General features: G+C 44.6%; 1 protein-coding gene across 1 annotated transcript; it reads left to right on the top strand.

Annotated features, from left to right (window-relative positions):
* The first annotated feature begins 3,510 nt into the window (after window positions 1-3,510).
* Window positions 3,511-8,671, top strand: MSX2 (msh homeobox 2). The gene is made up of 2 exons (XM_073358158.1): window positions 3,511-3,919; window positions 8,226-8,671. Exons 1-2 carry the CDS (start codon window positions 3,568-3,570, stop codon window positions 8,648-8,650), a joined length of 777 nt encoding a protein of 258 aa, XP_073214259.1. The 5' UTR covers window positions 3,511-3,567; the 3' UTR covers window positions 8,651-8,671.
* The last annotated feature ends 4,869 nt before the right edge of the window (window positions 8,672-13,540 follow it).

Genomic DNA, 13,540 nt, shown 5'->3' with positions numbered 1-13,540 from the left:
CACCCCCCCCCCCGCTCCTCCCCCAGTCTCCTTTCTAGAGCAAAGGTTCGTGACATTTGCTTAGGGATCAGGAGATGTGACGTGTGTCTCTGGGGAAAGGAAATTATGCAGCTGAGACAGGTTGTCGGGTCTCTTTGATCCCAGAGAGACCCGGGCGAATAGTCAAATAAACGGACTTGTGATTATTTTCCGGAATGAAAGAGAAGTTTATTTGGGTTCGCAGTGGCTCCTGTGGCTGTATTTTCCATATTTTCACCAGGAGCTGGACAGCCACCGAGCATTCCTGAAAATGTTCGCAAATCCCAGATTCTAGTGCGGGTATTTATTCATCCAAAATTCTGTCCTAGGAAGTTAGTCATCCTCGTCTCCTATCTTCAGAGATGCGGGCATCTAGTCGGGTTGCAGAAACGAATCCCCATGATTGAAATAAACAATCAGACATGTCTAAACTAACAGTTAGCGAACAACCATAGGCTTCGAATTATCCAGCCAGACTATTTGCCAGTAACAGATACCTTCGCAGAACATCGGGGATGGGTTCAGGAAGGCTTTGCTAACCCAAGGTGGTACTAAATGGGTAACGAATATCATTCACACCAAAAGTTACGCTCGAATAGCAGCAACCGACCCAATTGTTGTTGTGAGACATTTATGTAACCAAGCCTTAAATGTGCAGTGTGCTATCCAAACGCCTATAAAAGGCATGTTTGCTGCCCCAAAGGGGATACAATCCAGATAATGCACACCAAACACACACATACAACCACGCTTGTGATATAAAGTACGGGCCACAGCAATGCAGCAGTGAAAGGAATTCGAATAGAATATTCTGTCCAGATGAAGAAATACACCCAGTGTACTCGATTCTTAAAACAGTGTCACCCTGACCTACCCCCCAGCCAGCATTCTTTCTTTATGGATAGTTAGAAGGTGCATTGACTTTGTGAATACGGTGTAATTATCTGTAGCATTTAAGCCACTCGACAATGGTTTACACCGGCGCTTCATTGTTCCCTAGACACACATTGTTTCATTATTTTCATTAATTCTCATTTACTTGTCATGATGCAGTGAGCGGGGAGGGAGGGGGGGCAAGAGGAGATACGAAGTAGACGAACTGCAGCAGGATGGTTTGCAAGACCATAAATAGGAAGTCACAGTATGTAATTTAAATTGCTCTCCAACCCATTCTCTACACACTGTGTAACCTGTGGTTTAACTTAATGAGAAAATGACCATGGATCATATGTGCTATTTACTGAAGTGGGAAAAAAATAATAATTCCAACCTATTATTAATGCATCTGAAAGCTTCCTCAGTGTTCTGCCTCTTTTAATAGTTGCTGAAACTGTTTATGGCTTAATGCGAAACATCCTGATTTTGTTCTTATAAACTAGATCTTTGTTGAAGAGGTGCCGATGAGGATTGTGTGTAGAGGAAAGACTGTATGTATTGCTACTCAATCGATCTGAATACCTTGTATATTTTACAGATGCTGGCCGGACTTTAGGGGAAGGATTAACAGCTCCTGTCTCGAGAGCTGAAAAGGTGGCTAATGGGCTAGAATATCCGAAGTGGCATACTAGGGATATTTCCTACCATTTTGCTATTTTTAACCCAAGGGGACCTGGTTTTTTACTATATGGCCCTTTAAATAACTTGAGTTTAGTTTCATTTTAAACGTTCTATTCTACTCCCTTTCTGAGAAATGGTAGCCCCTAACTGGGAGACAGAGAAGAGAGCTAATCTAGGCCAGGGGCATAATCTTTTGCTGTCCTTACCCAAGCAAAACGCCTCTTGCCTGATTAACAGCTACAGGATCAAGCCCGGGATACCGCTCAAAGAAGAGTGCTCTCGCCTAAAGACGAACACGAGATACACAGTACATAGGCGCAAGAAACCAAGGTCAAGACCAAGTGGTTGTAACAGTCTGGGATATTAATAAGACGGGGATAAAAGCTCTCAAACTATTGAGAGGCAATGGGTCCATAGAACTAATACTACTAACCAGTTAGTGTCAAAAATAAAACCACCCTTTAAAACAACAACTTTGCAATATAGTTTTGCTTTGGCAGGTCCCGATCCTGTATCCCACCCCTACCCCTATGCTCCTTCTGCAGTCAGTGGAAGTCTCGGCGGAATCAACCACCAAATATATAAATAAATACAGTCAGACTCGTAACTTTTGCAGGGTTTGTGTTAGGTTTAACTGCCCTCGCCTACATTTTCAGCTTTATTTTTCTCTGAGCGTTTTAATAGCAATAGTTCCCAGCATGTAATTAAATAATTACCATGATGAAATTACACTCGTTGTGAAGAAAATGTATTTGCTTTTATCCACAAGGCGATTAAAATAAATGCTTTTAATTAACACGCCCTTATTCACAGGAAAGGAGCCAAAAAGAGGGAGAATCACCCCCGCCCCCCGTAAAACTACGTCAGTATGTTTGCAAACGGAGGACTGCAGAATCAGGTCCCATGCTCATTAGAACCACATTTAGTCATCATTATTGGGCGTGTGCCATTTATGTGCGCAAAATAATCGTTAAAAATCCCACCTTTGTAGGGAGGTTTTAACTGGCGTGTGTGCACTAAGAAATAGAGCAAAAGTGCATTTGTAGCGGAAAAAATATTCCAGCTATAAAGATCATATATTGATGTATTTGTTCTTGCCAACTATACGGAATTCTCCCCTCTGAGGTACGGGAACGCTGCACAAATGGTTACCCCTTCGGACCGCACTGGCATTGGATCCGAACGGAACTGCGTGTATTTGCAAATCAAATTATTCTTTTAACTTTCCAAAGCGTGTTGGGAAGGGTTCGGAGGCGCTGGAAGAGCAGCAGAAAAGGGGTGAGGCACGTGCAATTTACCGTAGTCTCGTGGGTGCGTTTGGACAAAAGACTACATAGCAGAAATTCACCAATAAGACGAGGATCGCTGGTGCCCTGCCCGAGCCACAGGTGAAAGCGGCGGTGACTGTCGGGGTTCAGATGTCACATGTTTCCGTGTCAGGCACAAACGCCTGGGATGGGATTGGACGTGGGTGACGGTTATGCCACAAGCTAGAGAAAATGAGTGTTTAAAAGGAGGGAGGGGGGCTTAAAAGAGAAAAATCTGGAATCTTAGAATCCTCTTAAATTAACCTGCCTTAATTACCCAACTGACTTTTCCTGCTTTGGCATGATTATAGCCCTGGAAGGCTCCTTAATAACACAGCTCCGTTTGCTGCCCATGTCATTAACTCCCCATTTATTTTTTTGAAAGGGCGGGGGGGGGGGGGAGAAGCCACTCAGAACCAATCACAAGAGTGTTACCTTGACGTCATCCCCCAGGGCTGCTCTGATTGGCTAGCTGAGTTGACTCAACTTCCCAAAGGAGGAAACAACTGAGCACCCAAAAAAAGAAGCGGGGGGAGGGGGAATTGCTGAGTGGCTGGAGCTGGCGGGTCCCTGAGCAGTGAGTAGCAGGAGCCGCACGGAGTCGGAGGGACACACAAGCAGAGCTGTGTGTGTGTGTCTGTGTGTGCCAGGCGCAGTGCACAGGGATCTGCGGGGGTGCGCAGCGATGTCTTCTCCTTCCAAGACGAAGGAGGTTTTCTCCTCGGATGAAGAGGGCGCAGCAGCTGGTGCCGAGGATCATCACAAAATCAAAGTCTCCAGTTTGCCTTTCAGCGTGGAAGCGCTCATGTCCGACAAAAAGCCCTCCAAAGAGGTTCCCGTCACCCCCGGCGGGGGAGGCATGGAAGGAGCTGGCCTGGGCACCTCCCGGAACCTGCTGCTGCCAGGGCACGGCTCCAGTGAAGCTCACAGCCCCGGGGGGCTTACAAAAACTTTGGAAACCTCGTCGGTCAAATCGGAGAATTCCGAAGACGGCAGCTCCTGGATTCAAGAGGCCGGGAGATATTCCCCTCCACCAAGTGAGTGCTGCCCGGCGCTGGGGCTCTGACACGAGCGGGGCTAAATAGAACAGATGGGGGCTGTCCGAGTTAACAAATGCTGCGTCTGGGGGCTGAGTCGTGCGCGTGGGAGAAGGGTCTGTATTGGGGCATGAAACCAGATCTGTGTCCGCCTAGCTTCCAGGGAGGGCGCTGACTCTGCCTTTAGGAACTGGCTGCTGCTTCCTGGTTTAATCTATTCCTTCACGTCCAAGAAGGAGTCTTTGAGCGGTAAGATGTGGATGGAGGGTGGCTGGCTAGACGCTGTGTGGCCCAGTGTAAGTGAAGAGCCGGAGTCCCGCAGCAGTTTCCCGGACACCGCGCATTTGTCAGGAGAGATTTTTAGAATGAGGTCGCAAACTGCACTGGACCGAGCGTCGCTTCCCAGGAGAATTCCAGTGTTGTTATGGGGGATACTGGCTCCTCCACTGTGCGCATGAATGAACCCATCCGAGCTGGCTGCGCTAAGTGCCTGCCCTAACGTGTGTGAAACTGGGGAGGACACTGTCATGTCTGCGGGATCCTCTCACTAGAGGTGTTTCCACCCCATTCAATGGCCCACGATCCACAGGCGAGTAATGCACGCCAGTAGCATGCCTGCCGCTGCCTTGGGTGGGGCGAGTGCTTCAGAGCGGAATTCCATGTGTAGCTACACAACCGTGTGTGGACACTCGCGCATTTCGCCATTGAACTTCGCAGCTAGCCCGCTTAGATCCCATCCCGCCTTTCAAGAGCCAGTGTTTCGGCCCCTTTTTAACTTCAGGAATCTGGTTGACCTGGTATGACAAAAATATATTTTAAATGGCCACGCAGCTCCATAGTTTCCCACACAGAGAGCAGCCAATGGTGTTACGCACCTGTAACAATAGCTCGATCAAGACATGTCGAGCTTGCGTTTAAAAATTAAAAAGGGCTGCTTTGCTTTGATCTAATAACTGCTTCACCGACAGATATGATCTGCTCAGTCTAACTATCTTGAAGGCGTTCAGTTTGTAATCTAGTATCACGAAAAGAAAGTTTTAGCAAAGCTACGGTGCTAACTTTTCCAGTACCTGTGTATGTTCCTTCCTTCAATTCTCTTTGAGCCCCCAAATTAATGTGATGTCTGGGACGTTCTGAAGAGATTGTGTGACAACAGACAGAACAGTGTAAAAGGCAAAAAACAAAAACAAAAAAAAACTAATAATCTTGCTTCATTCTTGTGCAGAAAAGTCTCCCAATCTCGATGTACCCCAGGTTTGCTAGGGAAGGGTATGAAAATACCCTAAACCAAACGCTTTTTTGGGGGGGGGGTGTTCTTTCTATATTTTACTAGTTATAGCACACAGCTTCCAACACATTATGACCTAGAAATAGACAAGGCCAAACATTTTTACCTAGACACTACTCCACATATCTCTTTTCCACGATCATAGGGTCACTGAGCTCCCCGCTTTTTTCCTAATTCTATTAAAAATTGCCAATAATCCAGAGGTCACAACATTCTACAACTTTAACATGTCACGGAAAGTATATGCTGGGATTTAGAAGTATTCATGGCTCTTCACGGAATTCACTATTTCGGTGGAAATTTTGCCTGCACGAGGGTCCTAGTGTCTGGTCCTAGGTTTTGGTAAAAGAAGGCTTAAGACATCATGAAAATTGGAGCTTGCTACCCTTATTAGTGAGGGTTCCCTTCCTCTCCCTTCCTCTATTATCCCTGTCAAAAAGAAAAGGAGTACTTGTGGCACCTTAGAGACTAACCAATTTATTTGAGCATGAGCTTTCGTGAGCTACAGCTCACTTCATCAGATGTTGATGATGAACATCTGATGAAGTGAGCTGTAGCTCACGAAAGCTCATGCTCAAATAAATTGGTTAGTCTCTAAGGTGCCACAAGTACTCCTTTTCTTTTTGCGAATACAGACTAACACGGCTGTTCCTCTGAAACCTATCCCTGTCAAATAACTGTTGACTTCCGACACTAGATAAGTCTTAGAGGGTTGTGTGTAGGTCAGTGACTTTGTCTGGATTCTTACAAGAGATGATATAGATCATCATCCTGCACACTCTTGACATTTAAAATAGGTTATTTGAAAAGTTATGTTTGGTCCAGGGAGTGATCAGTGGGACCAGAGAGGAGTAGCTTAAACTACATGGTTGGTTTCTTTGACACAGGTAGGATTATGCAGTCAGGTGACTGTGTCAAGGATTTGCCAGAAAATCTAGTGAAAAGCACAAGTGATACCTTTAAAATAAGCCATTTCACCAAATACTGTAGACTGTCCACAGTAAAGATAGTGAGATGTGTTCTAGCGCTCTGTTTATTCTCACTGCTCTACACTCAGGTGACTTATTTGAAAGGATGCCGAAATGGTGAAAGATACATAGGTTAAAGTTTGCAGGTATTTGGCAGTAAACCTTTGATTGGGATTTTATTCAAAAATAAGTACTTATTACGAGGTCAAAAGTCTCCCCGCACACACACACACACACACGTCAGAAATCTTGACTTGTTGGGCCAGTTCCTGATGTCATTTGAAGATTTGCTTTTGATTTCAGTGGAATTAAACTATCTCCTTTTCTGTGCTTGCAATTTCGAGATAAACCCTCCAGCTCCCTTTTTAGTCTTCACATGCTTTGTGTAAGGAGGGAAAAGGCGTAAGTCTGAAGCCCCTCGTCTAACCATGCCTTTGGAGATCTTTCCTGAGAAGCAAATTCATAGGAACATCTAATCATAATTTCATTTTAAAATGCGGCATAATGGAGTGTATTAAAAGCGTAGCAATTCTATGTTCACTGTGTTTTAGGAAGTTCTAGGACTCCACGAAATACCCACACTGGCTGCATAGTTATGAAAACGCCCCTAATGTATTAACCACACGTTGTTTTGCATTAGAAAATACTCTTCTCTTCAGTAAACAGAATAGGGATTAAGAATTTAAGGTTTGCTTTTATTCTGGGCAATCCTTTCCTTGCTCTACTTTTTCGTTTTCAAACGGTGAACCGTTCTGGGGGTTGTTTTGCAACACACGCATTCCAAACTCGTTGGCCAGGCTATTTTAAAATTCAAAACGTCCTTTGAAAAAGTTGAAAGAGGCAAAAGAAAAATATATTAACAAATGGAGTGTACGGATACTGACAAATGTGTATGAAATAGAGCCAAAAACGTGTCTAGAACGCACCAGCCATTTAGGGCAGGTTGTCATTTTCGATATCGCACTGAAGAACGAGCTGCCTGTTCAAGACTTCGAATTAGAGCCAATTAAGCGTCCCAGGTTTCCCACTTGCTCACATTTTAGTCATTCTTTTCAACCCAGAAGGTTACTACTGAAATGCAAAGTCTTCTAAGAAAAATCAGTGATCCTCCTTAACATAACAATGTAAATGCTGTGGCCCGGATTACAATGGAACACGATAGGTAACAAATTCCACATCCTTGTATTGGCCAGAGATGATGCAGTTATACGGGTTTTTTAATTAGCCTATGTCATAAAAGCTACATGTTGAAAAAGGGCTCGCGTTCTTTCCTTCCTGTGCTTCTCTTTCATTTTATGGTGGGGGGATGAGGGGAGCAGAGTGAGAGGGGCTGGGAATAATCTAAAAGAAAAGGTAATAAAACTGCCCGATCCTCCTCCTCCCCTCCCCCCCCCCCCCCCCCCGCCGCCGATTTCAGTGGAGGCAGGTAGAGGTGTCAGCAAACACAAAGAATATTATCAGATCCCATTCTATGGCTCTCCGACAAAACGCCTACTAGGACTGCAGGATTTGGCCCAAGATGTTGTTCCTAATGGAAAAATTCCTGGAGAGTGGTGATGATGGTGGATTTATTTCTGTCCCTTGCCAGACACTTTACTTCTCAGAACGTATTTCTTTTATAACACGTTACACTTCGTTGTACACAGAGGGTCCTAGGAATTCTTGTTCACCCAAGCTATTAAGACATTTGCACGGTACTCTGCATTGATGTGGTCTGACCCCCTGATGTCCTCACATGCTGTTTACTTTTTGTTGTTTTTGTCACGTAAAGGCTTATAGGGGAATGGGGATTCTCTACCTGCCTTGTGTGAAATGGGGCCGGGATGTCTCTACTTGTGCTGTGTAAACAGCCCAGGACCCAGACAGCAATGAGTTCAAGCACTGCTTATAAGTCATGTTCTTAGTACTTCAGATGTGGGGGTTCTCTCCAGGAGGGTGTGAATGAAACAAATCCCAAACATACTTTCAAGCTTCGTTTTCTTCCCCCTTTCTTTTCTTAAGCATTCCTCCTCCTCCTCTTTTTTTTAACTGGCCTTTTCTTTCCTTCCAGGACACCTGAGTCCCACAGCATGCACACTGAGGAAGCACAAGACTAATAGGAAGCCCAGAACCCCTTTCACCACTTCCCAGCTGCTGGCTTTGGAGCGCAAATTCCGCCAGAAACAATATCTGTCCATCGCAGAAAGAGCAGAATTCTCCAGCTCTCTCAACCTCACAGAGACCCAGGTCAAAATCTGGTTCCAGAACCGGAGGGCCAAGGCCAAGAGACTGCAGGAGGCCGAGTTAGAGAAGCTAAAAATGGCAGCAAAGCCCATGCTGCCTTCTGGGTTCAGTCTACCTTTCCCCATCAACTCTCCCATCCAGGCGGCCTCACTGTATGGACCATCTTATCCTTTTCACAGACCTGTGCTTCCCATCCCACCTGTAGGACTCTATGCTACTCCTGTCGGATATAGCATGTACCACTTATCTTAAGAAGATCCAAAGGAAAGCAACGGCTCTATAGACTTCCTGGCGGATCTTGTCCAATCCGAGAACGCACTAGAAAACAAGTTCTGGTCATTGTTTCTGCCGGCTTCTATGTGCCATGCCAAGTGTATAGGAGTTTGCATTAGAAAAGTAAAGCAGCCTGTATGCTACAGGTTGGGAATGCAGCCAGGGTCTCCTCTCAACTTGATCTGAGCACTCAGACTCTGATCCTAAAAGAAAAATATAAAAACATATACAATTAAATAAATATAGTTCTCTTTATATACTGCACATGAGACAAAGGAATCGGTAAACAATAAATCCTGTATTTTCAAGGCATAGTTTCCTTATCCCCTTCCTAGAGGAGCCCCAAGACCTGTTTTAAAGTAGGAGTGGTTCCTTCCCTAAACTGAAGCTTAAGTTTTGTCACTTAATATTTGGGCGGTTAAAGGTATCATCGAGTTTTGTTTTTAAAACAAACCCTAGAAGACAGAGAATCACTGTAAATAGGAAGTAGGCCCCAGTAGAGTCAGACTGAGGCCAAAGGCAGCAAGTTCCTGCATTTTCAAATGGGGCCACCCTGCACCAAAGCAACAAAGAGCATACCCGGACCGCAGGATCGGGCCCCCAAATGAGTAAAGTCTATAATAACTTTACCCATCCCATTATCGGATCATTTATTTTCCCTTTTTTTTTTTTTTTTTTTGTAGAACTCGCTTAAACATTTTTTTCAAAGCACTGTGGGGGAGGAGGGATGCACAGAGAGGGCTCTAGGCAAAGAGTTTTGTCTTTATCCCTTCCTGCTTTGCGTGTTTAATAATTTCATCTACAGCCAGGTGTACGTACGCTTGGTTCTATGATGCTATTCGAAGCGGCCGGGGTGGAAGCATACTATAGACATATGGAGAAAAAAGGTGGGCTTTTTTTTTTCCAGAGTGTGCAAGGACTATCAAACCATAATGCAGAGTTGTTTTTTATTTGCAATAATTTGTGCTTTTTGAAAAAATCACCTTGTAAAGAATGCCAATATCGTGAATCATACTTAAGCATTTCTTGAAACCACCAATAGATTCAGGTACCAAAAAGAAACATATGGGACAATAGGATGCCACTGCTCTGCAAACTGATCTCCTTTCCTGAATTTCACTGGGGGAGTTCTGCTTACAAACCAATGACAGGATAGAGCCCAGGCTTATAATCATTATTGTTTTATTATTATTATTATTACTAGCGCTAAACTTTGTGGTAAAGTTACTATAGAGAATGCAGCTAGCTGAAGGCAGAACTTCTCCTGGATGCATTTTTTTAAAAGCATGTTGTGAAGAGAGAGAAGAAAAAAAAAGAGCCACAAAGTTTTGACCTACTCCAGGATGTGTTGTCTTCCACTGTAGTTCAGTCCCCCACCTGTCTCCACTCCCATTATATTAAAGTCCCTTTGAAAGGGATGTCTTGTACAATTTTATATATTTTATTGAAGATTTATTATTTCTTATCTCTTTCGAATTAAATTAAAAAAAAAACCAACCTTGTTTAATTGTGTCTGGGTTTGTCAGTGTTTGGAGTTATTTAAAGATAATTTTTCGCTCTGGTTGTCTGTCCTGGGTAATGATCAAAGAAGTAATCAGAACTCCTCTTTAGGTTGCCTTTATTATTCGCTCTCCCCACCCCCACCCCATAAATCTTAAAGTGAAAAAAAGCCAGATGTGCAGCACACAGAGTTGAAATTGAGAGCCAAAAATTCACAACGGAAAGCCTAACCTGTGAGTTGCCCTTGTTTTTAATAACTCTTCCTATGTGCTCTTTACAACAGTCATTTTACATAATATTTAGATCATTTTGGTTAGCACTTGGTCCCCATTCCCCTCATACTGGCATCTCTGTTCAATTATGACTCCAGTAGAGTTCCTAAAGATGTCCACCCAGGGGCAGATGAGCATCAACCCAGCCAATTCTCCCATTGTAGTCAGTGATAGGGAAGGTTTGAAGGGTGTGGATCTAAAAGATACACACATCAGGGAAGGGTTGAAATAGTCTAGTACACATTTTAATGCATTTACCCCATCTACACTGAAATGATCACCCATAAGTAAGCAGAGCATCCACCTCTCACTTCATCGGAACAGGTAGTGTGTGACCCCTTAGTTCCTGAAATTGACTAGTTGGCTCCCCTGTCCTGGAGATTATTACATGGAGATTGCATGCATCTGATGAAGTGGGCTTTAGCCCAGGAAAGCTTATGCTCAAATAAATTTGCTAGTCTCTAAGGTGCCACAAGGACTCTTCCTTCTTTCTGCGGATACAGACTAACACGGCTACCACTCTGAAACCTGTCTACCCTATGTCTTTCCTAAGATAAAATACAATGTTATATTAAACAGCTGAGATAGTTGGGAGGGCCTGTCCTCCACAGTGATGCTTCTGCATTTTGCCCTGGAATTTGTTCTTCTCCTTGGCTAGGGAACGATCCTGCATTCGCGATAGGTAATATAGAGAGCACTGGGACCCGAAGCAATATATTTCCTTTTCTACTTAAAAAGAAAAGGACAGGGACATGCCCATTACCTAGCAATGACTGTTTAAAATTTTAAAAATGTAGACAGATGGGTTTCTCCGTTGGTCCCGGCCTGAGAGCTCTTCTCCACCTTTGGGGAAATCGACTATTTACGCTAGGAAATACCAGCCCATCATTTTGTAAGCAGGACTCTGCATCCGATGAAGTGAGCTGTAGCTCACGAAAGCTTATGCCCAAATAAATTTGTTAGTCTCTAAGGTACCACACGTCCTCATTTTCTTGTTGCAGAGAGAGTTCATCTTGAATATGGATGGGACAATAGAGCCCCGCAAGTTTTAAACAACCTTCTTGGTGGCTCTTGGCTCCCTGGCTCATTCAGTGCATTTAGGACTCGAGCCGTGGGAGGTGAGGGAGCGTGGCTCTTGCTAGGAAGTGGCCAAGACCTAGGTTGCAAAACGAAGGGTACAAAGGTCTAAAATGCCTAGGTGCCTAAATTATGTCACTGAAACCAAATTATAATACTAAATCCTGATGGTGGAATCAGGACCCCGCGCTCTAGCTAGTGGGAGTTTTACCTGAATTAGGGTTTCAGGATCAAGGGTCTTATCTATACATCTCAGTGGAACGCCTCGCATTGAATTCGGTAGACTTTGGATCAGACCCCGAGGCCTTAGCCCTCCCCCCGTCCCAATGCAAGGGATAAAGCTGGAGGAATACAATCTCCAATGCAGACTTTTCAAATTAGCATTTACTGCCACATAAAAACTTGAGACAACCGCTTCTCTCTCTCTCTCTAACTGCAGGAGCTTCCCCCCAGCCCCCGCGCCCTACACAGCCCCCAAACGTTCCTGAATGTTTTTTTTAACTGGGTTGGGAGGGTTATAAATAAAGCAGCAGTATTTTGAACCTTCAGCATAAATCATCAGTGTCAGGGATTATGTCTAAATCGTTTCACTGGAAACTCTTTGAGCACCGGAGCTTTGTGTGTGTTACGAGAGATCCTTAAAAGGGCTACAGATTTATGGCAGTACACAAGGGTGTTGAAGGAAAAGCCTCCAAAACATGGGTGCTCCCTTATTATGACAAAGCAAAGACGGCGTGTGACACTCCCTAAGAGCGAGCTGGGGAATGGGCAATTCACCCTGCGCCCACTATTCACGTGTTCAAATTAAAGCCTCCAGAAAGGCCAATGTAATTGAGTATTCTGTTTTATTAGAGGGAGGTGTCAAGCTTTGCTCATCACCGGCCTAATGGGAGCTGCCCTGCGGGCAGATCTGTAACCGAATCAATTACAAGACGTCTGGGAAATCAGAACGCTGTCATTAAATGCTAGGCAAGCCCCCGCCCCGTTCGCAAGAGGTGTGTCTTTAATGAGTTACTCTAATGCAAAGTTAAATTGCTCTCGAAGTATTTTCTGACACAAAGCAGGTGCGATGAGTAGAAACCAGCGAGCTGGCAACTGTTCCGGTTGCTTTTTGTTAAGTGAACGGTAATTGGAACAATAAATAACAAACATAAAAATGCTACCTTATAAATTATCCCGATCCTTGAAATTCCAGCGTGCTGGACTGAGAGGCAGGCCGGCAAAGCAACGGAACCCGTCTGGGTCTTTAATTCACCATTGGATTTGTTGACATAAACAGTTATAGGGAACGCGGTTTCTGACACGGAATTCATTACCCACGCCGTAGGCACATGGAGTCTGTATTTCATGTTGTCACATTTCCTTGCCAACCCTTGGAATTTCCCTGGCTTGCCTGCATTTTATTAGGGGCGAGTTGTTACTACCGGGCATCTATTAGTCAACGGGTCACCGTCCAGAAGTTTTATTTCAACCCTCCGCTCTGTTGCTCGCCTTATCCCGCAAGCCCTTAAGCTCGTGAGTAAACGTTGCTCAAGCGACTGATTATGGGATCGGGCTCCAAATTATTTTAGTTGGCTGAGCAAACAGCTCAGAACGGGCTGGCACGAGAGATGGTGAGAAAGAACCTGATCCTGCCTTGACAGCCAGGAGGAACGTCAGGATCGGGCCCCAACCAGGTTCAATTTTTTTTTTTTGTTGGAGAAGAGAAAAAACACGCTAGCTAAATACCTACACTGGAACCCAAGGGCCCGATTCCGATCGTAACGACATCACTACACAGCCGTTCAAACGGAAGGCGTTTTTTTCGGGCTGACATGGTGGTACTCAGAACAAAATCTGACAGACCCTCTCCTTGTCTTCTTACTCCCAAGGCACTGTGCGTTATGTAAAGAGGGGGCGTTTAGGGAATTACGCTACAGGTTATAAAGCATGTGTTCCTTTTAGCTTAAACTAGTTAATATTTGCAGTATTGGCCACCTGCTCTGTGACGACAAAGAGCTGGGAGAGGGGAAGTCATCGA

This window comes from Lepidochelys kempii, chromosome 8 (genome assembly GCF_965140285.1).
Source record: "Lepidochelys kempii isolate rLepKem1 chromosome 8, rLepKem1.hap1, whole genome shotgun sequence".
NCBI lineage: Eukaryota > Metazoa > Chordata > Testudines > Cheloniidae > Lepidochelys > Lepidochelys kempii.
This window is presented reverse-complemented; position numbering and strand designations above follow the sequence as displayed.